The sequence below is a fragment of the Vanellus vanellus genome (genome assembly GCF_965231255.1).
Source record: "Vanellus vanellus genome assembly, chromosome: 8".
Taxonomy (NCBI): Eukaryota; Metazoa; Chordata; class Aves; order Charadriiformes; family Charadriidae; genus Vanellus; species Vanellus vanellus.
In genome coordinates, this window is record NC_138913.1 from 12,216,721 (window position 1) to 12,244,583 (window position 27,863).

Below are 27,863 nucleotides of genomic sequence, written 5' to 3' on the forward strand. Positions count from 1 at the left end.
ATGGCAGGCATGGTAAGGAGGGTGCAATCAGCTCTTGCCTCAGTTAAAAATTCCTGCCAGGCCTCTACCTCCTCCATCTCCATCACCCTGCATCCCCACGGGCCACCCTGTGTCCATGTGGCTGCTTCCCCTGGACACCTGGGGACAGATCCTGCAGCACATGGTGGGACATGATCCAGACATTGCTGTTTCACAAGGGGTTTCCCCAGGTGGGATCCCCACCTGCCTGCATATGTGACCAGAGCTGGGACTGGGCAGTGTCCCCCTCTGTCCCAGCTCCCTCCCTCCCTATACTGGCTGATGGTGGCAGTTTCTCCATAATCTGACCTACTCCTGGAGAGACTGGATGATCCCATCACCTCTCTGTGAGCAGGTGCCCTCAGCTATGGCTCTGCCTACCTGGAAATTGCTTCTCCTCACCCAGAAGAGAAATAGGCACTAGGACAGCCTAGGAGCCAGGCATATTACCTCACCCACAGTATGTCCCTTGCTTTCAGATGGCACTGAGCAAGCCAGGGGTGTCCCCTCAAGGCCATCAGGACCCTGCAGGACTGCATTCATTGAGAATCTGTTTCTTTTTTAAATATTTTATTATTATTTTAGGTCTTCCTAGGATCTTGTGTTCCCCAAGTTAGGGGCTTCTCTCAAGCAGGCCTCAGAAAGGCACACTGCTACAGCCACACGCGTATGAGTCAGGAGCCCCCAGGAGCTGGCTGGATGCCCAGTTTGAAGTGGGAGGGGATGTAAGGCAGCGGGGAAGCTCCAGCAAGAGGCAGCTCAGGTCCATGGGGAACACCACGTCAGGCAGGGGCAAGGCAGCACTCAGCCCTGCCAGCAGACCGGCAAGTTCAACAGGCGTGCTGCATTCTGCCCCGTGGTCATTCCTACCCTGCCTTTATAACCCCTGGGGTAAAACCTCACAGGGAGAAAGCTGCTGTCTTCTTTCAATGAATGAATTCAAAAGCATGCATCAAGCAAGCACAGGTTTATTTTTTTCCCCAGCATTGGGTCTTTTCTCCCCGCTGGGAGTCAGTGGAGGGCGGCAGCTGCAGGGTGCTCCTGTGCCAACTGCAACCTCAGCAGCTGCACAGCGACCAGCTCCAGGGGATGCTTCAAGCTGTCCAAGGGGGCTTCGTGCCTCCCGAGGGTCGGGGAGGGGATGCCGAGGGGAGCGGAGAGGGGGCGGCAGAAGCAGCGCTGGGGAGGCCCCAGCCCCGACCCTTTGCCAAGGCCAAAGGAAAAGGCAAAAGCATGTTCAGGCAGAGTTCCACCCGAGAAGCCGAGCCTGTGAAGCCGGCTCGGCCCCGCGTACAGCGGCTGGCAGGCTCGCTCCCGGCCCCGGGACCCCTGGAGTCCCCCTGCCGTCCCCGGGACCACCGGACACCTCCCTCCCGGCCCCGGGACCTCCGGACACCGGATTCCCGCCTTCCGGCCCCGGGACCCCCCCGACTCCCATCCCGCCCCCGGGACCCCTGGACACCCCTCCCGCCCCCGGAACCGCCCTCCGGACCCCGGCCCGGCTCCACCACGTGGCCCGCCGATCGCCACGTGCTCTCCCGCGGCTCCGGCCACGCCCACCCTTCGCTAAGCCCCGCCGCCCAATCATGGCGCAGGCGCCCATCTGCCGCCCTCTCATTGGCTAACATCGATTCCTCCCGGGCGGGCAGTGCGTCCCCCCGCTGTCGCCCCCCTCCTCACAGAGTCGCTCTGTGTCAGCGACTGTAACGCGCTTTCCCGTTGGCTGATGGTAAAGCGCCGGAGATTGGCGGAGGCGTTCGAGAGGCGGGGGTAGCGATTGGCCGCGCGGCACAGCGAGCGCGGGGATTGGCCGAGGCGGGGGCGGAGGGGGCGTGGCGTAGCGGAGGGCTAGGGAAGCGAACGGAAGGGGCCTGCGCTCGCCCTTTCGTTTCAGTCCCCGGTCCGGGTCGCTAGCGCATCGCCGCCGCTCCCGCCGACCGCCCGGGGCCCGCTCCGCTCCTCGCCGCTACCCCGGCCAGTGGTGCCCACCCCTCTCCTGAGACAGTTCGGTCGCCGCCCCTGCGCCGCCAAGCACCGCCGCCATCATGGTGAAGATCGCCAAGGTGAGGGCGCCGGGTGGGGCCGCCCCGCGCTCGGCCGCCAGGCGGGAAGCTGAGCGGCCGCCGCCATGGCGGGGCGGACGGATGGCGATGGGGTTGGGTGGGGAGGGGGAGGAAGTGGGGGAGCTGGGCTGCCTTTCTCTTTAGGCCGCGCGACGGTTTCCAGGCCTTCCCTCCCTCAGCGTGAAGATGGCGGCGAGGGGAGGGGCCGCGCTCGGTGGGAGCGGCTTCACGCTTCACCCCCCCCACCCTCCCCACCCCCCATTCCCGGTCCCATCCCGTTCTCCACGTTACCGCGGGAGGGGGGGCAGGGCGGCGGAGCTGGGGGGGGGCAATTGTGTGAAGCGCGCGGGGGGCGGGGGGGGCACCTCGGCGCGCGCGCCGCCGGGGGGGGCGGGGCTACGCCGCCGCGCGGCCACGTGGTGCGGCGGAGAGAGCGAGCACGTGTGAGCGTGGGGCGCCCCCCGCCCGCCCCGGCAGGGCCCCGCCGGCACCGGCGTGGGGGGGAGGCGAGCATCCCCTGGCGGGCTTCGCACCCGCGGGGTCGTGTCCTCCCCATCCACCCGTGGCAGGGCCGTCCCGGCCCGTGGGGCGCCGTGGGGGCGGGCGGGGCCGCCACGTGGTTGAGACAATTGTGCGGCGGGAGCGGGGTGCCCGGGAGGGTAAACGTGGTGCTGGGTAGGGGAAGGAACAGCGCCTAACGGCTCTTTCTCTCTTTCAGACTCCCAAGAATCAGATCAAACAGAAAAAAATGGCTCCTCCCCCCAAAAAGGTGGAGGAAAGCGAGGAAGAAGAGTCCTCTGAGCTAGAGGAAAGCAGCGGAGAAGAGGTGATGCAGCTAGAAATGAAGTCGAAAGGACGCACGTGTTATAAGAGTGTCGTGAGGGTTGGGGGGTACATAGCATGTGATAAAGAATTAACATTAATAAACGTTTGGTGTTTGTCAGTTAAGTGTGCCTGAAAGATAAATTGGATTTCATAAGAGGAAAGCAGTGTGGGGAAAACTAGCTGAGCTTCTAAGTCTGTACTTTCGGGTAATTGTTCTAGTAGAGCATCAGCAATAAGTGATTTATCGCACACAAATAATATGCGAGACTAAAAATTTCAAGCTACTGAGTGCTACTAGGGAGATCACTGGTCTTGCTTCAGGACCAGGGAATTTGAAGATGCTTTAATGTTCCATAAGTAGTCTGTTAAAAGCATGAAAAAACTGTTTCTGAGCTTTATTAATTCAACAGAATAGGCAATTAACATAATTCAACAGAAGCTAAATCTGTCAGAGGGCTATTCTTTAGATTGCAATTGCTATATATTTGTTTGACATTGAAATAATGGTGGTTTAAAGGGCCAGCATAAGAGTCTTACACTAATATGTATTTCAGATGATCCCTCAGAAAAAACAAAAAGTAGCAGTTACACCAGCCAAGAAGGCTGCTACCCCTGCAAAGAAGGCTGCAACTCCTGCAAAAAAGGCAATTACACCCGCCAAGAAGGCTGTGGCTACCCCAGCTAAAAAGCCTGTCACTCCATCACCTAAAAAGGCTGCTGTTCTAACCAAAGGAGCGAAAAATGGAAAGAATGCCAAGAAAGAAGAGAGCGAGGAGGAAGATGAAGATGATGAGGAAGATGATGATGATGAGGAGGAGGATGAGGAAGAGGAAGAAGATTCTGGTAAGTTACTTCCGAAATATGTGTTTGTCCTTGTGTAAATTGACTAAAGCTGGTCCAGTCAAGTTGCTGAATTTGAGAATGTTTGGAATTGAAAGTTTAGTATGATTTAATACTCTGGAGAGGGGGACTTAAAGATTAAAAGATGATGAGGAAGGAAAGGTGGGGAATCAGTGAAGTTTGGAGGAGAACTTGGGCTGCCAGCTGCATTACATGCAGCATGTGAAGCATCTTCTAGTTTACTGATTGTTCTTTCCTGAACTTTGTCCAAATCTTGTGGGGAAAAAAAAGTACTTTACTGGTAAAGTTTGAAGGCTGAGTTGTATGGGTAAAACACTTGCTGTACTGCTGTTGCAGATGAGGATGAGGAGCCGGCTATACCTGTGAAGCCTGCAGCCAAAAAGCCTGCAGCAGTACCAGCCAAAAAGCCTGCAGTTGTGCCAGCAAAGCAAGAATCTGAAGATGAGGAGGATGAGGATGATGATGATGATGAGGAAGATGATGGTACGTGGGGTTTAGGAAAACTTTATCTGACTCTAACATCTTTTAATTATTATTTTTTTTGTTAAACTAATAGCCTCCCCAGCTCCCTATAAGAGTTTAACTTAATGGGTTAGTGGGAGTGATATGGAGTGTGTGTGTTTGTCTCCGTTTAGTGCCTAGCTGATTTTAGCTGACTACTAGTGTCCATCAGATGTGGCTGAGTAGTTGTTTATTTTCCAGTTGTTAGTAAAACATTTTGCTCTTGTAATACAGTTTTTTAATGCAGTAAAACTTGAGGGAGGGACAACTTTTTATAAACACTAAATATATTAAACTCTTCTTCTGAGAGCATACAAAGAAGGCATGAAAAACACTTTACTAAACAAACAAAAGGGGCTTAATCTTGAACACGTCTAAAATCTTGTGCTCAACTCATTTCAGAGTCTGAAGATGAAGCCATGGACACAACCCCTGTTCAAGTGAAAAAACCTACTCCAGCAAAGGCTGCACCAGTGAAAGCCAAGGCAGACTCTGAAGATGAGGAAGATGAGGAGGAGGAGGATGATGAAGAGGAGGATGAAGAGGAGGATGATGAAGAGGATGCCGAGGAGGAAAGTGAGGATGAAAGTGAGTTTAAATGTTTTTGAGAGCGTAACTCACATAAGAGGAAAGATGCCCAAGCAAAACTTTTGTCCTGCCATGTTTTTTTGGCCTGAGGAACAGTTGCTGTAGTGATGGGAGAAGGTCTTGTGTATGTATGACAGGTGTAAAGATCCTGTATTGATCCAGAATAGGAAAAGTTGTTTTGTACTTGTATTTCAGTGTTGTTTGTTCTTTATCACAGAACCTGTCAAGGAAGCACCTGGAAAGAGGAAGAAAGAAATGGCCAATAAAAGTGCACCAGAGGCCAAGAAAAAGAAAACAGATGGTAGGTGATGTGGAATCATCAAATAAGGCTTATTTGATGGACTGTTATTGGACTGTTGGGTGAGGCACCTAACTGTGATGAAGGGACAGGATGCTCAGTGGGGTTTTCCCCAGCACAAATGATGATTATAAGGGACTTAATACTGAACAATGATGTCACCTTTGAGCAGAAACTGATGTGCTAAAGCTGTCTGGAGTCTGGCTTCCAGTTCTTTTAACTGCCTTAAAAACCTTGATTATCCCCTTCATTTAAAGGTCCCACTTCAGCTTTCTCCGTCTTTGTGGGAAATTTGACCCCCAGCAAGGATTATGAAGAACTGAAGGCTGCCCTCAAAGAATTCTTTGGGAAGAAGAATATTGAAGTTTTAGACGTCAGAATTGGTGCTTCCAAGTGAGTTCACCAGTAGAATTTCGCTGCTTATTTCTTTTGACTGGTAGCCTTGTGTTTGGAGAGGTACAACTGTGCTGATGCTGGTTCCCTTCAAGATGTTGGGATGGTCGCTTGATAGCGTGTGGAAGCTGGAAGAGGCATGGTACTGATAAGGGTATAATAAATACTTACCTGGCTTGCAGCTTTTTTCAGACAGCTTCTCCCTAAAGTGAGAGCTGCCACTTTGGTACACAGCTATTGTTCTCTACTCTCTGTTGTTTTGGTTATGTGAGCCAGTTGGCATTTATTTTATTAATCCTCTAACTTGACCAGTGGGGACGTCTCTGTTTCTGGGTTTCTGTTTGTGTTCTGTTCCTAGAGATAGATCAACTTAAATAGTAAGGTTACTCTTCTTTCAGGCGATTTGGCTACGCAGATTTTTCATCTGCTGAAGATCTGGATAAAGCTCTCCAGCTGAATGGGAAGAAGTTAATGGGTTTGGAAGTCAAACTGGAAAAAGCAAAGAGCAAGGAAACGATGAAAGAAAATAAGAAAGGTGCGCCCTGTAACTCAGAATACTTGTACATGTCGAAGAAAAGTTGTCATAATTGGGCCTTGGAGCAGGCTTGCAGTATTACTAATGTCCACTATTCTGCTCTCTTAAGGCGGATCTTCCTGGTTTGGGCCCTATATCATAAACAATTTCTCAAGTGCTAATGTATGGATAGGCAAGTTCAGACTACTATATGTGGAAATGTGATCCCAAGAAATAGTGTATACTGGGGGTCTGAGGAGGAAATACGTATCTTCCTGAAGCTTTTTCTGAAGCTTTTTTCCTGAAGCTGTTTTCTGAACTCTATGCCCTTAGAGAAGTACAATAGCAGCCTATTTAACTGTCATAATGGTTGCTTTTTCAGCTTCTGAGAACGTGAATGCTTATTGTGGTTTATTTTCTGCTGGATCAACTCACTCGGGTTCTCACTGAACTGGCAGTGTAAATGAGAAGGGGTTTCTTAGCTGGTAACGTGAAAGTAACTTTTTTGCCATCTTTGCAGAGAGAGATGCCAGAACACTGTTTGTGAAGAATCTGCCCTACCGCTTAACTGAAGAAGAAATGAAAGATGTGTTTGAAAATGCAGTAGAAATCCGAATAGTAATGAACAAGGAGGGGAACAGCAAAGGGTATGTAGATGAGAGGACTGTTGGATGTTTGCTGTTCCTCAAACAGTTTTGATAAGCTGGTGTCCTTAAGCTACCTTAAGGGACCTGCTGCATTGGGTGTACTGAAAATGCTAATTTTTGAAGCACTTTTATTCCACATCCTTCCCCCTGCCCCTCCCTTGAACTTAGTTGTGCCTGGAAGGAGGCATTTGCTTATGTTATTTTCTGTGCTGTAGGATGGCCTATATTGAATTTAAAACAGAAGCTGATGCAAACAAAGCTCTGGAGGAGAAGCAGGGCACAGAGATCGACGGTCGTGCGATGGTCATTGACTTCACTGGTGAGAAGAGCCATCAAGATCATCAGAAAGGTACTTTCCCAGACTAGTAATGTGCATGCAAGTGACATTAGGGATTTAATTCTACTTGTTTCAGAAGTTTGCTAGGGATAGCAATTTGAGGAACTGCAGGAAAACTTAAGATAGCAGGAAAGGACCTTTTGCCTAACTTGTGATATGCATCCTATGCATTTCATGTCTGAAACATGCAGTAGAGACAAGGGGGGACAGGTAGTCTGTGTGACCAAAACAGTGTGGTACTTAGCCTTGTGCCTCACCTTAAGGTGAGGAGGGAGCAACAACTGCTCTCACCCCAGAGAGGATCTTGTGCCTAGAGGAAGAGAGAGCTTTCCTTCCCCAAACTTGCACTTACAGCACTTGGTTTTCTCCATAGGAGGTGGAGAGAGGGAGTCAAAGACCCTAATTGTCAACAACCTCTCATATGCTGCTTCAGAAGAGACTCTCCAAGAACTGTTTAAGAAAGCTTCTTCCATTAAGATGCCACAGAACAACCAGGGCAGGCCTAAAGGGTATGTTGTGCCTTTCTCTTCACCTCCTGAGTTGACGTTGCAAATGACTTACCTCCACAGATCCCTTGTGCTCCCAGGCTGACTGAAATCTTACTCTCCAAATAGGTATGCGTTTGTAGAATTTCCCACAACTGAGGATGCCAGAGAGGCATTGAATTCCTGTAACAACACAGAGATTGAAGGCAGAGCAATCAGACTGGAATTCAGTTCACCAGCATGGCAGAAAGGGAACATGAACGCAAGAGGAGGATTTAATCGTAAGTGTTCCGTGTTTGATCATTTGATCTTTAAACAGCTGTGGCAGGAGTGTACCATTCATGCAAAATTAGGGCTGCTTAAAAAAAAAATAAATAAAAGCATGCCTGTGGAGTGAAAAACTTGCATCGTGAGCGAGTGTGCTGGATATGATGACTGATTATCTGAAATGCTGATGAAACTATTGCCGAAGTCCTCTAGATAGTCAAGTGCTGATCCAGCAGTGTTTGTTGGGTTATTATCCCTATTGAGAAGATGCAAGCCTCTATTGAGGGGGAAAAAAAATACTTTGACAGCACCAGGTTGGCAGATGAACGTACTTTTAACATCAGGTTCTAACTGCAGTCCTGAAAAAGTTTTCAAGGACTTCAAGTGCCTGAGCTGTTAGTTCAAAACAAACCCCTTAGCCCTGTGAGCTGTTCTAGAAGCAAGTAATGCAAGCTGGATGTGAAGAAACTGATGGTTGCCTTGCTCGGACATAATGATCTCTGAATGTATTCTCTTTCCATAGAACAAAGCAAAACATTGTTTGTCAGAGGCCTTTCTGAGGACACCACAGAGGAGACACTAAGAGAATCATTTGAAGGTTCTGTAAGTGCTAGAATAGTCACAGACAGAGACACTGGATCATCTAAAGGGTATGTTAAACATCGCCTGGGATTAGTTTAGTTGCTATAAAGAGCTTCACTTTTAACCGATGTGTGCAGTGCGGGGTGTTTCTCATGCTCATGTGGGTCATTCTTTAATACTAGTCAATTGCATGGAATCACAGCTTCAGGTCTGCTCATAGAGAGCAGCAGCATGTCCTCACTTCTCAATGAGCTCCTTCCTGCCAACAAACCCATGGCAGCCTATGGATTCGCACGAGAAGAATAGTAAATGTCCAGTACTGGCAAACTCACAACAGGGCTCCCATCGATTGTGAGTAGCCACTGCTGTTCAACAAGTAACACAGTCCTGGTCCCGGTGTGGTTGCAGAAGTGCAGGTGTTGTTTTCACAGGGATTGCTGTCAAGTACCTGTAGGTGGTGCTATAGCTTGTGGAGTTTGACTTACTGTCTTTTAACCCGTTCCCTAGGTTTGGGTTTGTGGACTTCAGCTCCCCAGAAGATGCCAAAGCAGCTAAAGAAGCCATGGAAGATGGAGAGATAGATGGAAACAAAGTGATCCTTGATTTTGCCAAGCCAAAGGGTGAATTTCAACGTGGCGGTGGATTTGGTGGTGGATTTGGTGGCCGTGGCGGCAGAGGAGGAGGCCGAGGAGGAAGAGGAGGTGGATTTGGTGGCAGAGGTGGTGGCAGAGGATTTGGAGGTAAGAGGGGGCAGATGCTGCTCTTCTAAGGGCTTGTGCTCAAAAATTAACGTAAAGCCATTCTTGGGATTATGGTATGACACAGCCACAGAGCTTTTGATGCAAGTCAGGATGGGTTTGGAAGGGTGGTGGTATCTGTGCAGGGATACCTGTAACTTTGTGTCTTCACCTAATTTTCTTTCTAGGTAGAGGAGGTGGCTTCCGAGGAGGCAGAGGAGGAGGTGGAGATCACAAGCCGCAAGGGAAGAAGATAAAGTTTGAATAAACTTCCCCTTTTCTTTCCCTTCTCCTGCTCTCTGAGACTATCTGAAAGGACTCCGGGGGTTTTTATTCTCCTTTTATCTTGGCGGAGCCTTCGGAGGACATTCCAAGATGCAAGCAGTACTGTGAGCCACTTGGAAGATACAATTTTCATTTCAAGGAAGAGAGAGCAAGCCATTTTGACTGCTTGCCTGCTGAAAGGAACTTTTTAAAAAATAAGCGATAGATGTGGGAATTTACCCCTTGTCTGTGAGTTGTCTTGAATTTATAATGTTTTACCCATGTACAAAAATATTTTTTTTTTTCCTATAAACTTCTGTAGCATTTTTGCTGTAAAAATGCAGAATGTTTTATCAGTTGTGCTTCAGCACCCTGTCTTGGACAGATTAAAGGACCTAAACTGGTTCGTGTTACTTCTGTGCCACTAACTGAAGCGGGGCTCTGAGAAACAGAGTCTTGAGCCTTCTCTCTCTCTCAAGGTCACTAACATCACGGGCAGCAGCTCTGCCCTAGCCTACGTCATCTCCCAACAATGTACCTGTGCTGTGCTTGGAGTGCTTGCAGGAAGGAATAGGGAAGAGGAATACGATGGCTGAAGCACACCCGGTGGTGCTTTTTTTTTTTTTTTTTTTTTTTTTTTTTTTTTTTTAAACTGAAGATGTATGTGATGTTGCATGCTAACAATTTGGGGTTTTTTACAAATGAGTAAATTGAGCTACAGGGCCTTGATATTAGAGATCCAATCATACTCTTACAGGCATTGCCTCTTGTGCTCCATTTGGAATTGTCTCTGTCTTGACTTGTCCCAAAGTGTGAAGCGAATATATTGAAAGAGGGGTGGGGGAGAGGTAACTGCGTGCTGCCTTGATCTTCTCACACCGTTGGATGCTCCTCAGGGGTGGTAAGGTTGAGTTTTCACCAGCATGGGACTGAAGGTGCCCCCTCAGCACAGGTTACTGGCCTCTTTTCTAGCCAGGCACTTGGCTGGAGTCCTGTGGGTGACAGCTGTGAGGGGACAACACTGCTTTTGACTGACTGTTGCATGTGGCTGCAGAAAGCCATGGGGGGCAGCTGCTGTTTTGGTGTCACTCAGGCAGCATTGGTACCAACCTCCCCTGGACACAGCTACTGAAACACTGTCAGCCGCAATGCTCAGAACTTATTTTTGCCAAGCAAAATGCTGCTGTGGTGGTCTCTGTAGGTGCAGACTCTGGAGGATGAAGGTGCTCCTGCCCGTGGAATGGTTAATATAAAACCAGTGGGGGGGTGGTTGCTTTTGCCCCGAAGGTGCTTTTTCTGCTGGAGACCCGAGGAAGGGTCTCTTCCCCCCCGCCCCAGCCCCAACCCCTTGAGCTTCTCTCCAGCCGTTCGGGCATCAGCCATTTTAAGAGCCGGTGCCCCGCTCCCGCCGGCAAATGGTCGGAGATCGGCGGCGGGACCGGCCGCGGGGGGGCAGCACCCGCCCGCGGGACCGACCGGCCGCCTGCACCGGGGCCGGAGGTCCGCCCCCCCGCCCCGGCGTCCCAGCCCCTTTCACGCCGGACCGTGGGCCCTGCGCCCACGGAGGGACCCTGCATCCCTGTCCGCAGCACTTGCTGCTCCCCTGGGGAGGAGCCCCACAGCGGGAGGGGGCAGCCCCGGGTTATGCTGGAGAGGGAAAGAAAGGGCAAAAGCATCCACGAGTCCATCTGCTCAGCATTTGCCTTTTGGCCCAACCTGTGGAATTTTCGGTGCCGCGGGGAAGCTGACGCCGGTGGTGCGTGGCGCAGCCTGCCAAGCTCAGCGTGTGCTGGTCCCCTTTGCTGGCCCCTCCGCTCCCCGTCACCGTGTCAAGTGGCCGAGCTGGGCGTCAGCCCCAGAAACTGAGCCCCCAGTGCTCAAACATTGAGGTGAGACCTACGGTTTCATCCGTGGCTTTCCTCCTCTTCCCCTCAGCCAGGTTCAACCAACCCTGACACGGGTTTGTCCCTGTGGACGTGGCTCGCTCTGCTTTGGGGTCGCTGCTGGCCGATGTACCCCATCGCGCTATGGCTAAGGGATGCGTCACCCTGTGGTGGTGCTTTGGTCAGGGGAAAAAAGGCAGTGAGTATGGTCCTGCCACGGAGAGGATGACAGGGACAGGCAGGTGGTGAGCTCCTTCAGCACAAGGACAGGGTGTTTGACCCATCGAAGCGGCTCTTCCCACGGTGGCCAAGGTGAGGAGCTCCTTGCAGCAGGGCGCCAGGGCAACTTGAAGTTTAGCCGGGTTTTGAAATGCAGCTGGAGAAGTGCATGGAAGAGAGAAAATATCTGGGGGCCCTTGTTAAACGCCACACCAGGCTCCGCAAGGAAGCTGTGCCGCACTGGGGCAGGGCAGCCACAGCCCCCAAATGCCCACTCCAACCAGCGGTTTGGCCACTGTAGCCCATTGCCAGGTTTCATTCCCAACCAGCCAGGCTGTCCTGGCCAGCAAAAACCCACTAGCAATGACACGAGGAGAGGGCTTGGGGTTTTTTTCTTCTCCTTCTTCTTTCAACCTTTATTTAGAAACTAGAATATTCACCAAATCTACACGGTTTCTCTGTACAGGTCCCGCCAGGTGAAGAGCAACACTGAGATTTCTGCACGCAGCCCTGGCTCCCCGTATGCATTGCTACAGCGAGCAAGAGCCGTCCCTGCATATAGGATAAATATAAATATATACAGCCTAATGTACTGTACCTGACATAAATTACGGAGGTGTCAATTTGGAAAGTATTTCTGAACTCACTCCCGTTGGAAGGAGGGAGGGGACGGGAAAGCGATGGAGTGTTGTGTGCTGCCTAAGCCCAGCGGGCACCGAAAATGCCCTCGGGGCGCTGCCCTGCGCTGCCGGCACTTGCCCCAGGGACACGACGCCGCTGGGTGCATCAAAAACCAAATTTCACAGTATCGCCACCAGCCCCGGTACCAACGGCCGAGCCCAGGCAGCAACGGGCTCTTTCTCTTCCTTATCTTCAAATTTACAGCTTGTCTGAGCAGAAGAGGGGCATTTGCCGAGAAGTGGCGTGGCTTGGCAGAAGGGTGCCTTTTTTTGGCTGGTTTATGCCTCTTTTTTTGTTTGTTTTCTAACCTGGAGAACGTACAGACCGGGAGTAAATGAAACGGGGCCTTTTCCAAAACACATTAAGAAAAGGAAAGAAAAAAAAAAAAAAAAGGCACTGCACAGGGGGACCTTTGAGGTAGTCAAATTTTTTTCCTTTCAATGTCTGGCACCAGAGAGGGGGGGAGAGAGAGAACGAGTGCACATGTGCCCGTGTTTCGCTGTGCATGGTCGGGGCCGTGGATGTGGCGGTGTGTGTCCACCCGTGCGCAGGGACACTTGGGCGTGCAAGCCCTGCTCACGGGGACCGCTGCGTGCGCAGAGCCTGTGCCTGGGAGCTGGCACGCCGGCGCCCGTGCACGCGTGTGGCTTTGCTCATGCTGCAGTCGGTGGCTGGAGAGCATCGGTGGCCCCGTGCGCGGCCGCGTGTCTCTCTGCGTCTGGGGGGTCCACCACAGCAGCTGGCCCAGGGGTCCCCTCGACAGCTCCAGTGGTGTTTTCGGCCCAAAGAGAAAAGGGCCATGTCTCGGCATACCACTCCCTGTGGTGTTCCTTGGCCTCATCCTGTAGAATAAACACTGCAACAACCCTGAGAGGAGCAGACGTGGTGCAAAACACCAGCCCCTCCACTTCACCTTGTCCTCTTGGACCCTGCTCCGCAGGGCCAGATGCTCTCCAACCTGCCCCGGAGCATTGCGCTTGCTGCAAAACCGGGGCTGAGCCCGAAGCGGGCACATATGGGGTGTTTGGGGGCTGTTGTCCACCTCTGAGGAAACCCCTCCAGGGCAACCCTACTGCAAGGAGAGGGTCTCCCTGCAGCAAGCCCCTGGGACGCCTGCACCCGAGCTGGGGTCCCAGGTGGGATAAGTCCCTGGGTCGCTCCAGCCAGAGCCAGCTGGGTTTCTCTGCTGCTTCCTTGGCCGTGGGCAAGGGCAGCCTGCCTTGTCCCTTCCCTTTCCTGCCAGGAGGAACAAATCCCTGAGGAATTTTGGCTGGGTGCATTCCTCCCGAGTGCACGCACAGGGAGGCCGGCAGAGGGGCTGGGGAGCCAAGCATGGCCCCGGCTGGGGCTGGGAGCCACCATCATCTGGGACCCTCTATTGTGGGCAAAGACCCCCAGTCCCCCAACTGCATGGCTGAAACCCTAATGGGGGCTCAGGGCTGGTGAGGTCTGGCCTCGGAGGAGAGTCCCTTTCCCCAGTTGCGTAGTGGGGACACAGAGAGGACTTTGGCCGGGGTGAATCCAATGCACACAGGGTCAACATCACTAAAACCCTTGACTTTTGAGACATGGGGGGCTCATGCACTCGGTAAACCCTTAGAGTGGTTTCCCTGGATAACCAGACCCTGAACAGCTCAAAAAAAATGCTTGTGCCACGTCCCTCCCTACCTCCCCCCACCCCACTGTTCATCATGCTCCAGTGGAGGTCGTACCTAAAGCAGAGCACAAACCCCTCTGCCCTCTCTCTCTCTCTCTTCAGTTTAGGTTAGATTTTTTTTTCTCTCTTCTTTTTCAGCAACCCCCAACCCAGCTGGAGATAAGTGAACCACATTACAGTACAGGAACAAACACTATCGCAAACCCTGACCATGAGCAGTATCTCTGCCCTCCTCACCCCAGAGGGAGATGCCCCCGAAGGACTTGTGTGCCACCAGCAGAGGCTCACCCCCATCCTGGAGCAGGGATCGGTTGTCCCAACCCCTCCAGTCCCAGCTCTCCAGAGAGACTGAGCTAAAGGATGTTGAGTTTTCTCGAGCACGTCAAGTTACTATGGACCAAGTCCCACATTTGGAGCAACTCCGGAGGCAGCAGTTTATGAACCACCAACATACTCCGGAAAAAACACGGCTCCTTGTTCATCTTGCTGTTCTTATTCTTCACAATGCCAAATGTTTTGAAGCCCTCGTGCCCAACAGGTGCTACTTTAAGGACCTCCAAGCACATCCCTAGGAAGACATCATCAATGGGGTACAGCTCCAGCGTCTCTGAGGTCTTGTGCAGCCTCTTGGCCAGGGCTCCATCCATGATGAAGCCCCCACCCCCTGCGTAGGGTGGGTAGTTGCTTTTGTTGTAGAGGGCGCTGGGGATGTAGTACTTGTTCTCCTTCTTCCGGATCGGCCTCGCTTTGTAGAGAACATCCCCCACAAAGAGGTCCTCTCCCTCCCTCTTGTCCTCCAGGAACTCCAGGATGTTGCTGGGACTCACAAACACATCGTCGTCACCTTTGAAGATGAAGTGGACATTGTCACAGTAGATGTTCAGCCACTTCAGGAAATGGACCTCTTTGAGGGTGAGGTTGAAGAAGCTGTCCAGGAAATCCCACTGCAAAATGTCTCCATAGATGTGGTTCTCGTAATCCAGCAGTTTCTGGTAGTTGGCTCGCTCCTCCTCCTTCGAGGCCGTGCCCAGCAAGAACAGCGTCCTGATCTTCTTGCCATCCACCTCCTTCTCCTGGCCCCAGGTCCTCCGGATGGCCTCACGGCGGTCGTGCTGTGTGATGATAGACTTGACCACGATGAGCAGGTAGATGTCCCCGCTGCACTTCTCTGGGTGGTTGATCAGCATGGGGAAGTAGCGGCAGTGCCGATAGAGCAGGAACTGCTGGAAGTTGGGCTCCAGTCCTTTGAACCAGTCCACCTTGCTGAAGTTCTGGTTGGCCGAGCAGTTGGTAGTGGTGACATCCCAGGATTTTGCTTGGTTTGCTGTCACACTCTCCTCCTCCTCCTTCACAGGAGCCTTCTCTTTCTTGCTCTTCCAGAAAGTGCTGGTGATGGAGAAGGCGTTGTTTCTCTTCTGCATTTTCAGGGGCTCCAGAGGGGGCAGCTCTTTCTGCTGCTGACCCTGCATGAACTGGCTGGGGGCCATGCCCCGTTGGAGCACCGTCACTGTGATCACCAGCAAGAAGGAGAGGCAAACAGTTTTGTAGATGGTCTTCCTCCTAAAGGGACAAGACAGAGTGGTTAAGAAGGGGAACCTGCAGGCTGTGAGAGGCTTGTCTGCAAAAGCACCTCCTGGAGAGATCATAATCTGTGTCCCATCACCTTTTGACGGGCAGCAGCATTGTGGGAAGAGCTGTGGAACACCTCCACGCATACTCTTCCCACCTGCATCCCTCTTGTGGGGCAGCTCTGCGGCCACACTCAACCACAGCGACGGGCACAAGGCACATAGCAGGTGGCTGCGGTGGCATGTGGGACCCCCATATCTGCACAAAGAGCTGGAAAAGGTTCATGGGAAAGATGAAAATGGGTCCAGAGAGAAAGAGATGAAGTCAGGATGGGGGCTTCAGCAAAGCAGCTGTTTCAGAGGAAAGTCCCCAGGGAAACCCCTGTTTCAGTCATCTGAAAACTGCAGTTTAGGGTAAGAACAGAAAGGAATTGTCTTTTCCACAGAAGTGTTATCTCCCAAACACACACGTATGGCCCATGGCCCTAGACAGGCAGCACGGGTTACACAACACTGAGAAACCAGAGCCAGGAAGACAGCAGGAGTCAACACAACACGGGCATCACCGTTTCATATCAAAATGGCAGTTTGGGACAAAAAAAAATTGCCGTTTGAGACAAACTTCAAGGTTCAGTGGGGAGAAGACGTTCCTAACTCTGCATCCACCTCAAGAACCAGCATTTCTGGGGGCACCGCTGCGTGTTTTGGCCAGCTCGTGGGAGCTGTCGGTTTGCTTTGCAGTGCTATGGATAAGGACGGCGGATGCACCGCTGGGGATTCGCACCAGAGCAGTTTAAAGTTTGGAAGCAGATTTTCCCAGCCCGCAACAAACCAAATATCTGCATGTCCAGGGTGTCTGGGGCACCAGGGAGACTGAGGGTGGTAGATCAAACCCAGCCCCTTGCGGGGCCGTCCCACCTCTCAGCTGGACCTGTGGCCAGGGGAAGCCACTGGCTCATGGGAGCCCTGGAGCTCACCGGGGGCTTGAGAGGGACCCTCCTGCAGTCCTTGGGACAGCAGGAAGGCTGCACCCAGAGGTTACGGATGCACCAATTACCCCCATACTGCTTTTCCAAGCAGCTAAAGGGGGGTTTCTCCCCCGGCTGTTGTGGAGGAGAGGAACCGCCTGCTCTGCCCATCTGCACTATGTTGTGTGTCGCCCCCGCCCCAAGCACCCGGCTCCCCTCCACAGCTGGCACATCTGCACCAATTTCCTCCCACCGTACTGGTGCTTGCTCCAGCTGCCTCAGGCCATGTCTCCCTGCAAATGAGCACCGGGCATGGGGGATGGCAGGGGGGGTGGCAGCTGGGCTCCACATGCCTAACAGGGTCCCAAGAGCTTCCCCAGGGCAGCCCCATCTCTGGCTGCTCCCATGTAGAGGGGACACACAAGGTGCTCAGTGACCCCCAGAGCCCCTTTCCCTGCTGGTGGGTGAAAGGGACCTCAGCTGGGGAGCCGAAGAAGGTGGATGTGGTAATGGTCTCATGGCTCCCCTGTCCTCTTGGTGACAGAAGCCCGTCCCAGCCTAGGTGCCACCCGTGGGGGACAGCCCTCAGCCTCCTGCTCCCTGTTAAGAGCCAGAAAGATCCAAGATAATCTCTACCAGGCAAATGGCACCTTCACTTTGGGGTAGTCCAGCAAAGGAGCTTGGGGCTGAAATTTGAAACATTTAACCCAAGTAATTTCCAAATAGCCAAAAAAAGAAGGAAAAAAAAAAGCCCTGATACTCTCCTGGCCCGGGATGGGGGGGGCAGATTGTGATCAACACTGCAGGGAAGGTGCTGGGGTTTTGGGGGACAGGCTGCACCAAACCACCTGCTGGTGGGACACCCCGATGCCCCTTGGGCTCCCCAGGACAGGGAAGAGCATTGCTCTTGGGGACTCCGGCCACCCTAAAATGCAGGAGCCCCAAATGGGAAGCAGGGGAACCAGGAGCTTTCGGGAACGCCTGTCTCTGGCTTCAACCTCAAGCACAAAGGACTTTTCAGACCTGCGTTTACGTGGGAAAGCTGTGATCGCTAGCGTGGGCTGTGAGAGCAAGCGTGGAAATAAGTAATTACAGGGAAATGGATAGATATTCCCCATCAGGTTTTATATGTGGCCACTCATCTGAGACTGATGAGGGAGCAGTTCAGATTAGATCTTACCATTCCCTTAACCCTCTCCAGCCCTGGTCACACCACTCTGAGGTTGTTCTCAGAAACCCTATGGTCTCATACAGGGGCAACTTTAACCCCTGCACAGCCAAGCAATGTTTAAAACCTCTTATCAATATCTGGCACTGCAGCAGAAATAACCTCAGTCACCTCTGTGTGGTAACCCCCATTGCACCAACCCCATCCTGACACTCCTGGATTGCTCCCCTCTATTCCATCCCATCCCATCCCGTCCCGTCCCGTCCCGTCCCATCCCAAGGTACATCAATCCCATCCCACCCTTGCACTCCCCACCACCCCGAAACGAACATGTGATAAAATACCCAGCCTGAAGGATGGCCAGAGGTTCCTCAGAAGCCATGGGCAGGGAATTTATTACTGAGATAATTTAAAGAAATTTGCATAGGTAGGGCTGTCACTAAGTGGCATGGGTGGGTCTCGCCCTTAGCAGGGTCTGCCTACCAGAGACACGATACACGTAGCCGGATGCCCCTGTTACCCTCCTTGGGTCACTGCTTTTTATTTCAGCCCAGGCAGAAGGCACTGCCCTGGCAATGAGGGAAGAGCTCGGTCTTTTACGAAGAGGTGGAGAGTTGGGTAGCCCAAGCCCACCTGGGTATATTGCTGAGGTGTTGCAGCACAGCATAGAAACTTATTCCTCCTTCCTTCAGCAGACACCATTTCCCAGCTCTCACTGGTACAGTGTGCAATTTTCGCTTTGTTACAAAAACCTTTTTGGGATTTATCCTATAGGTCCGATTCTGCAAACCGCGGGGGCACCACCAGGTCCCACAGAAGCCGGGAGCACCGCGGCCACCTTCTGCCCCACAGAAATCCTGTCCCTGTGCTGGCAGGAAAGCAACAGGGACTGGGGGGGGACCTGAGACACAACCGCAGGCAATTCCCATGTCAAACCAAGGATTTTGGGGGGCAAAAGACTAACAGTCACGTGTGGGTCTTTTCTGATCTCAGGTTTTCCTGAGCTGTGATATATTCACCTGGGAAGTACTTTAGGGGGGAAAAAACAGGTCCTGCTCTCTGGAGACCCCAAGAACCATGGCTCTGCAGGAGGTGAGGGAGGCACTTCAGGTTCACTGCCACCTCAGAGAAATCACCCTGCGCCAGGGCACAACCCCTAGCCTTGTCCCCGAGAGTGTCCCCGAGAGCCTGGGGCACCCACAGCAACCCGTGCCTGTCCCAGCTGGGCTCCCACCGGCGCCAACTGGGACCACCTGGCCTAACCGCCAGTGTCGGTGCCATGGAGGGAGCTTTGAAAGGGTCCCAACCCTCTCCTCTGCTTCCCTTTTCTCCACCAGGAGAAGCTGAAAAGTCTCCCTGTGAGACGGCCGCGCCACCGCCAGCTGTGCCCTTGGAGGTTAAATATAAACCCCCGAATTAGCAGTGGGCAGTTTCCCTTTCAGGTGGTGATGCTGTGGAATAGGCCAGGCCCCAGGAGATGGGGGCTCTCCATCCCTGGTCCCTGGAGAGGCACACAGCCACTTTTGATCCGCATGAAAACCTCTTTGATCCACCAGGGCTATCTATTTATTTGGATTTTTCTGGCCCCTCAATTAGACCCAGTCACTGAGCTGGCGGAGGCACCGCCAGTATAGAGCCCTTTCTGTTGGCGGTGCCAAGGGCTTGGGAGAGGGAATCATTATCTAGGGGCAGAGGCTGGGCAGAAAGCACCCACGGGTCTCCAAAAGTAGCCCACACCGGCTGGGTGCAACCAGGGCCCCGGCTCACAATTGTTGTCCCCAGTCCCGGGGCGTCTGGCGACACGTCCCCTTCTTACAAAAGAAGTCTGGTTTAAATTCAAGGCGGTAAAAACACAGGACTGGGGAAGAGGTAAGAGTCGAAAACCTGGATGATTCCCCCCTCCGTGGGTATCTGCCCCCAGGCTGGCACTGCCGTGGGACAGGGACCCCACGGGGCAGGTCTGGCTGCCCCCACGGCCCCGCCACACAAACCAGCCCTTTGCAGGGAAGGGCTGGGAAAGGCATCCCCAGGGAAGGGGATGGGGGGGGGGGGTGACTGACCGCCAGCCCCTGCCCGGCACACCCGTCCCGGCTCTCGCCGGGCCGGAGCTCCGGTTCCCCGGGATGGAGCGAAGTTCGCGCGGAGAGCGGACACCCCAGAGAGGCTTCCGCGGGGTACCCCGCTCCGGGGGTGGTCGGGGAGACCCCCCCCCGGGAGACCGCCGCAGAGCCGGGGCGGGAGGGGAGCGTCGCTCCTGGGATGGGGACAGACAGACAGACAGGGGACAAACAGACAGGGGACAAGGCGCCGTCCTTTGTCCCTTCCCCGTGCGTTCCCTCCCCACCAAAGCCGCCCTTTCCCAGCCAGCCGCTCCCGGGGCACCCCTCGGAAGGGACACGGTGGGGAGGAGACCGGGGGATCCCTCGGAAGGTACCCAGTGGGGAGGGGACAGGGGGATCCCTCAGAAGGGACCCGTTGGAAAGGGGACCTCGCAGCCCCCCGGGCTCCGGGCAGGACGCAGCGCCGGGACGGCGGTGCCGAGCGGCGGGAGCGGAGGGCAGCAGGGGACACCGGGGCTCAGACGGTGCTGGAGCGGGGCAGGAGCGGGGCTCGGGGTCCCCGCTCCCCGACAGTCACTCACCACTGGAACATGCTGGGAGTGGGATGGGGCGGCCGCTCCGCTGCTGGCCGGGGCTGCCCGCGGTCCGGGCGCTTCTCTCTGCCCTCTTCCTCCTCCTCCTCCTCTTTTTTTTTTTTTCCCCCTACTTTTTCCCTTTTCCCTCCCCTCGCTCTCCGAGGTGGAGCCAAGAGGGATGGCAGAGCAGGTAGGTTAACTCTTGCCCTGCCCCTCCGTCCCCCCTAGCCGCACCAGTAGGCAGACAGCTCCCCACTGCTGCCAGGGGAAGGGGTTTAAGGGTGACACCGCACACTTCCCCCTGGGGACACTCCCCGCTGCTGATGGGACACCCACCAGGAACTGGGAGGTTGGGGGAGGTCCCACCCCGGCACCCCATAGGGTCTTTTGCACCCCGGGCACAGTGCCATCTCTGGGGTGCGTTAGCCTTGCCTCGTAGCTGTTAATTGCAAAGGATCCCAATTATGGGGGGGGGGGGGGTATCCCAGTGCTCGCTAGGAGGGGTGCTTTTGGCAGCTGAGGTTTTATCTCCGGAAAAGGAATGTGGGTGTTTTCTGCCCCCTCAACACAGACAGGTCACTTTGGGATGAACCCGAAAAGGGAGCTGGGGCCCAACCCCAGTTTCTCATGGGGACACTGAGATCCCAGCTTTGCCTCTGTGCACAGTATGGCTTGGGATCCCTGGAGCAACAGAGCCACACCTCTCCTGGGATCCGCACCTTACTCAGGACATCAACCTCTCCTTGGACCCCCACCTCTATTGGGACCCCCACTTCTCCCAGGACCCACATCTCAGGATCCACACCTTGTTGGGGACCAACACTCTGCCCAGGGCTCCCACCACACTGGGCACCCATGCTCTGTCCAGGACCCACACATCTCCTGGGACCCACACCTCACCTGGGGGTGTAGGAAGCCAAGGGGAAGGGTTGCTGCAGCAGGAAGGTGCCTGCTTGGCATGCCAGGACCCATCTCGTGGGTCAGATTTCCACCAGCACCGCAGGCAGGCGAGGTATCCTTCCAAACTCTTCCTTCCACCCTGGTTTGGAGCAGTGTTTCACCAGCATCCCTGCTGCAGCTATATCAGCATGGGACATCCCATTGTCCATTGAGAAGCAGATTTAAAACCTTCCTTTCCTCTTAAATGTAGCATTTCAGTTGAGGGTCTTTTTCAGCTATGAAAATCAACCCCCGTCATTTCTGATATCTCCCTTTTTGTCATCCTCCCATCCGCACCAGCCGCTCATATCAACCACGAAACCAGGCTGGGAAGCCTGCAGGAAATCCTTTGGGATATTTCCTTTCCTGCCCAGCAGAGAAATCCCAGTCCCTTTCCCCACAGCCCCTCTGCATTTTCATCAGCGCTGAGGGTCAAGGTTTCCCACAGCTCACCCCCCCCACCCCCCCAACACACTGTGCTTGTCATGGGAAAGGCTCATCTGTTCCTAGGCTGGACACACAGTAGGACCCACACAACCTCTGCCACTCAAACAGCATTTGGCCCTGCTCCAAGAAAACCCCAAGTCCAGCTCAGTTTGGGGAGGAAAATTGCATTGCTTTCTCCAGACCTGCTTCTCTCTCCTTATCTCTGCTTATCTATTGCTTTCCCAGGTGCCCTTCAGCTCCACATCCCTGGGGACTGTGAAAGCTCCCCAGGAAACATTGCCCAAACAGGCTGCACCAGCTCTGCAGCACCCCACAACCTTATCACCACCAAGGGTCCCTACACACCTTCCCTGATTCCTTTTCAGTCTGTTCCCACTGCCCATAGGAAAGTCTATATCTGCTCAACTCATGGCCCCAAGAAAATCATGGCTGTGAGATGCACAGAGAAAGGGTGTCAGGAGTACAATGAAAAGCCACACTGAGCATCAGCTTGCCCAGAGCAGGATGCAAGAAGGACTCCTCTCATCTCTGTAGCATAGGGATGGTGGGTGCGAGCCAGCCCATGGCTGGGAATTCACTCTGCTCTGCAAAGACGGGCTCATGGTGGAGGGGTCCCCGTTGGAGAACCTCCCCTTCCCAAACAGGCACAAAGGGGTGTGAATGGCAAAGCCGCGAAAGCGCAGCCACCATCTCCTCCTTGCATTGTGTCTGGGGACCACGATGGCAACAGGGATGGCAGCATCCCTGCTGTGGGGAGCTGAAGTAAAACCCAAAACACAGCCCTGGAGTGGCTGCTGCAGCCTCAGGGGATGCCCAGATGCCGTGGGTGTGCGACAAGCTCCCGGGGCTCTCCGCATCCCTCAGCACCAACACATCCAGTGTGCCCAAGGGCTGTGCTCCTGCAGCATGGAAGCAGCACCGCTGTGGAGCGAGGAAGGCTTCCGCCAGCCTGCGGCAGGGAGCTCCGCCAGCCATGCTCCCAGCCTCCCGCCTCTCCAACGGCAGCTTCCGTGCAGGAAAGCAGCAGGGCTGTCAGCACAGGGACCTTCCGGATGCTCCCGTGCTGCTGCACAGGGTTTTGTCTCAAATAACCCCCTCTGCGTCGGCAGACCCCGCTCCCACCTCCCCCCTGTGCGGGAGAGGTGCACATCCAGCTGTGTAAGAGCACTGCAGACCTGCGGGGTGATGGCTGTGCAAAGCTTTACTCTGATATTTGTTAAAGACTCAAATGTTGTCAGGTCTGGGGCTACCAATGGCAGAGATAAGCGCCGTTCTAGGCACCCCTGGCACCACCAGCGCCTGTTTCAAGGCTGAATCTTAAAACGAAACAGCATTTTTTACATGTGTTTCATCATTACATAGAAAAGTTTAGGACAAACCCAAGTTTTCACGCTCTCTGACTTCACCCTGGGAAAGCAGAAAGGCATCAGGAAGGCTAAAACCAAACTGAAAGTGTTTTGTTTTGTTTTGTTTTGTTTTGTTTTGTTTTTTTAAAAAAGTCCTCGTCCACACACCTTCTCCTTGCCTCTTTCCTGGCAAGAACAGGTTTTGCCCGAGCAGCCACAGCCCCTCTGCTGAGAGCAAAACCTGAAAAAGAGAAACCTGCATTTTTTTTTTTGTTCACCCAGAGGTGTGAACAGAGGCTGCTGGAGGTAGCATCACTTCGCCACCCGCAGCCCCAGCCACCAGCAGATCCCTGCCATTCCTGCCCAGCCCTGCCTTCGGCGAAGCGGCTGCATCCACCTCCCTGCCCCTCCTTCGCTGCAGCACTCTTATTTCTCAGGTCTAAGCCATTAGACTGATACTGGGAGGTACCAGGTGCCTTTTTGGCACCATTGGCAGAGCTGCGGGTGTCTGGAGAAAGGTTCTTGGGTGGCAGGTGCTGCTCAGGCATGGCAAAGCCGAGCTCCTTTGCCTTGCACGTCGGTGACATTTTGAGGTGTGCCGAGCCACTGCGGCCCCATGAGAGCTGTCAGGGGACCTGCGAGAAATAACATTTGGGCACGTTATCATTGCACTGTATGGGGATGCGAAAAGGAAGGTAATGCATGGACTTTCCTGGGTGGCACCGGAGTCACAGCTGGGGTGACATCAGCTCCTGCAGACAACAGCCACCTCCACGGCTGCCATCTCGCAGGACCCCATTTAGGGACAGTTGGTACCAGTGCCACACGTTCGCCTCCCACCTGAGCATCCGTCCTGGTGTCATGGCCGGAGATGGGGGGCGAGTGACTTGTGGGGACATGAGACTTCGGAGCTGGCACCTAAGGGGGCTATGGGGCATCACTGGGCAAAGGGAAAGGGTAAGGACCGGGGCGATGCCAAAGTGGCTCATTTAGATCTTCTAAAAGCAAACCACAATGCTTTTTTTGTTTCAAGAAGCCTCTTTTCATTTCAAAGTGGACCTGAATTAAAATGTTTTATACAAAAAATAAGTACGAAGAAAGAAGTGAGCTTTTTTTATGAAGTTTATGTAATCCCAGAAGACTGGCTTGTGGCAGGTTGACCCAGCCAATGTTTTCCCACTGATGGTTTGGGTTTTATTTCACTGGGAAAAGCTGCCCTGGTTTCTTTGCTAGGTTTTTTTTTTTTTTATGTGTGTTGTTTTCTGATTTCTTTCCATCCCAGCAAATTATACATACACAGAAAAACGTCTCATCTTTTCTCCCAGTGACTCTTACACCTCCTGGCCACTCGTGCCAGCGCTGCGGTCCCCAGGCTGGGTTTCCCACACAAGCCAAGGTCCTGTTGCCCCACGACCTACGTGGACACCCACACCAACCCTCTCCTCCCCAAACCTCTGAGCGCCTGGAGCGGGACCAAGGGCTCAGCCTGACCCAAGACCGAGGAGGTCACCCATTTAGGTTTTTCTTCATTACACCACTCACCTGCAACGTACCCCAGGGCGGGGAGGGAAGCTGAGGCTGCGGCATCCATCCCTTTGAGGTCTCTTATTGGTTTAGCTGAGCCACACTCACGTCGCGTCACGTCAGTCAGGACTTTGCATGCACTCGCAGTCAAACATCCTGGATGCGATAGGACAGGGAACATCCCTTTCTTCTTGCACATTTGTTTTCTAAGCACCTCTCGTGTTGCTGCTTTGGTTGTGCCAGCAGGTAGAGAGTAACCCCGGGAGGGGCACCCATCACCGCTGCTCCCACGTGGGGTGCTGGGGGCTATGACCAGGAACCGGCACTGCCTCCGTCCCAGCCCTGCCTCCGTCCCAGCCCTTGCTCAGAGAAAGCCCCCCGGGCGGTTAGGATTAATTATTACCCCAGTTTATTGCTGAGTGAACACCGCCCGCTCGGAAGCTGGGGCAGACATCGTGTACCGGCTGGGTCTGACGTGGGACGCCGGGAAAGACAGCCGCCCTCACAGAAAGCTCCCTCTGCTTGCGCAGCATTAACAGGGCCATAAACCAGACCCGGAGGACGGGGGGAGTGGGTTATTTTACACATTAACCCCAGGGCCTCACTGCCATTTCCATCCCAGCCCCTCTGCCAGAGCGGGGCCGCACGGGCTCCCGGGCGGAGGCAGGAGGAGGTTTTCTGCCTTCCCAAAGCTGGGCTCTCCCTCCTGCTCTGTCGGCCTCGGCAGCTCGCACCGAAACACCGGTGGCTGCCGAAACACTCTGAGACAGGGCCAAAAGCAATGCCTGCTGTCCTGCCTGGAGTCACACACACACACACACACACACACACACACACACACACACACACACCCCCTCAGTATTTGCATGATTTCTTCCAAAAACGGGAGAGGAAGGGAAGATGCTTTGCAGGGCGATGGCTGGACGAGCCCCCCCCAGCTCGGGGGCCCCCAATCCACTGTTGCCCTCTGCAGCCCCAACCTGCCTCTGGGCCACCCCATGAGAGTGCAGTGCTCAGGGGGGGCGACACACACGGTCCCCACAGCCGCAATATTGAGGAACAGGAGGATGAGGTGAGACCTGAGTGTCACGGGCTCGGGGAAAGGCAGGGGACAGGGTGTTGGCACGGTGTCGGTGTCAGCGATGCTGTTGCAGCCGTGTCCCCAGGTGGGACAGGAGCTGGAGCTGGCAGGGAAGCGCTGCCTTGGCCTTTGTGCCAGGAGCTGCAGGAGCAGGGCAGGGGGGAGCACTCAGCAAACCCGCGGGAGCAAACTCCCGGGGCCGGATCCACCCAAGGGTTTGCCTCTTTGGGCTTCCCCTTCCTCAGTTTCCCCAGCAAAAAGACTTCCCCCACACCTCCCTCAAGCTTTGGGGCTGCACCCCAGCAGGGATGCTGGCTCCTGTCCTGTCCCGGGGGAATTTGTGCCCCTGGGATGCCTGGGTCTCCTGGGGAGCCCGGTATGGCCGTGCTGTTGCTTTAAATCAGCAGCTGGATCCAGCTGTGACTGTGAGTAACCCTCACCGCAGCCTTGCCCAGGCCTTTTATGCATTTTCCAGCGGTTCCAGAGGCGCTTGGCGGCAGCGCACGGGGGAAACTGGACTCATGCGAGCAGGGAAGGGAGGGGAAAGGGAAAACATTTCCCTTCCCAAAGGAGCCGGGAGAGCCCAGTGCTGCGGCTCCGGCAGCGGGCACAGGGGGAGCAGGCGGCTGGTGGGGCTGCCTCTGCGGCGTGATGCGAACAGCCCTGCGGTTGGCCACAGCGAGCCGGAGGCCCTGGCTTGTCCCTCTCCCAGCCCAGCGTGCCCCTGCGAGAAGTGCTTACCCCAGCGTGCCTCAGTTTCCCTCTCTCTGCTTACTCAATACAGCCTCACAGAACGCCCTGAGGTCTGGGTTTGTCTCGTGAACCCGTGGCAGGATGGCATCCAGGCACCAAAGAAAACAAGCCCACGAGGACAGAGGATGGAGAAAGCCTGGAGGGATGGGAACGTGGGGTTGAGAAGGGAGACACGTTCGTGCTGCCCAGATCCAGAAAGGAGGAAGGAGGATGTCGGCATGCTTGGCTCCAGAAGGGGAAGGGAAAGACCTGTCCTGCTGCTGGAAGGGACTGCTCGCATCCCCTACCCTCCCAAAGAGCAAAGGTGGAGAAGAGGAAGCCAGGAAGGAGAAGTTCCCAGGTTGGAGGGTTGGGAAAGCAACGTCACTCCAGTGCTGAAGCCGGCAGCCCTGCCCGCAGAGATGCTCCTGCCCTCTGCGGGGACCATGGGCCTTTCCTGCTCAGCCTTGCCGCCCTGACCACCCGGCAGAGCCGGCCACGGGCACAGGCTGAAGGCGAAGCCCTGGCTGGGCATCAGCCCACAGAAACCGCTCTCCCAGTTCCAGTTCGGGGTGCCGGCACGCTGCGCTCGCAGCCCCGGGAAGCCCTGCTGCCCGGGGGGCTGGCACGGACCCAGAAGCCACGAGGTGCAAGGAGACGTGTTTTCCGTCGGGCAGGAGAGCGCGCGCGCGACGTCTCCCATGAGTCAGATGGAAAGGGCGGCTCAGGAGTCACCTGAGCCCGGCGGCTGCCTGCCCGCGGCCCCTCTCCAGCCCAAGTGGAAAAACATACGGCCCCAGTGCAGCACACGCCTGCCGAGACCCCGAGCTCCATCCCGGCCCCCTCCAGGGCTGGCAGACGCAGAAATGCTCACGTTAGCCTTTTTTGGCCAAATCGGTTTAGGAGGGAGGCAGAGGCGACTCAGACATCCCTGGCCCTGTCGCTCTCCTCGCTGTTAACCATCGCTCCGCTGCTGCTCATTGCCTGTGCCAAAACCCGGGCTCTGCTGCAGCCACTGGTGGATCCGTCTCCAGCAAGAGATGGAGAGAGGGAGAAAGAGGGCATGCGGCTATGAATTCCCCCCCCCCCGTCCCCCTTGGCTAGGGCTACTAGATTAAAGCCACAGCAAAGCTCCTTGCTTCTGCGTGCACAAGGAGGGAGGAGAGCATCCAGCATCCCTGGTGCCACCCCCGGGCAGGCACCTGCCCGGCGCAAGGGCTGACCCTTGCATGGGCATCGCTCCCCAGCCCAGCTCCAGGAGCTGGTGGGCAAGGTGGCAACAGCAATTTGCTAGCCTGGGAGTATTTTCGCCATGCAAGAGCCCTCGGGAGAGAAAAGAGCCGGCACACCCAGCTGCATTCCTGAGGTTTGGTTACCATGGTGGGATGTTCACCCGACGGTGAAGTCATGCTGTGGGCTGAGATGGCCAGTGAGTTAATGCATGGAGCCAGCTCCTTTCCTGATTCACAGCAAGCGTGGCTACAGCCCCACACCATCCCTCCGGCTGACGGTTCTGCCGCACTGCCGTGGCTCTGGCATTTCCAGCATCTTGCTCCAGGGAGGCTCCAGACACTGCTGCTGGGTTAATCCCTGCCTCACCGTGGGAAATCAGCTCTTGCCGCAGGGTGGAGGGAC

At 54.7% G+C, this 27,863-nt stretch overlaps 2 protein-coding genes across 2 annotated transcripts; one reads left to right on the forward strand and one right to left on the reverse strand.

Annotated features, from left to right (window-relative positions):
- Positions 1 to 1,875: 1,875 nt before the first annotated feature.
- On the forward strand, positions 1,876 to 9,784 carry NCL (nucleolin). Its single transcript, XM_082487004.1, has 15 exons — positions 1,876 to 2,081; positions 2,800 to 2,907; positions 3,461 to 3,749; positions 4,104 to 4,250; positions 4,671 to 4,856; positions 5,074 to 5,157; positions 5,412 to 5,547; positions 5,946 to 6,082; positions 6,582 to 6,708; positions 6,924 to 7,057; positions 7,419 to 7,554; positions 7,660 to 7,811; positions 8,321 to 8,447; positions 8,887 to 9,119; positions 9,305 to 9,784. Exons 1-15 carry the CDS (start codon positions 2,064 to 2,066, stop codon positions 9,382 to 9,384), a joined length of 2,094 nt encoding a protein of 697 aa, XP_082343130.1. The 5' UTR covers positions 1,876 to 2,063; the 3' UTR covers positions 9,385 to 9,784.
- Positions 9,785 to 14,173: 4,389 nt separating this feature from the next.
- Positions 14,174 to 15,503, reverse strand: B3GNT7 (UDP-GlcNAc:betaGal beta-1,3-N-acetylglucosaminyltransferase 7; the record flags this gene model as incomplete). Its single annotated transcript, XM_082487220.1, has 2 exons — positions 14,174 to 15,380; positions 15,484 to 15,503. 2 exons carry the CDS (start codon positions 15,501 to 15,503, stop codon positions 14,174 to 14,176), a joined length of 1,227 nt encoding a protein of 408 aa, XP_082343346.1.
- Between the last annotated feature and the right edge of the window lie 12,360 nt (positions 15,504 to 27,863).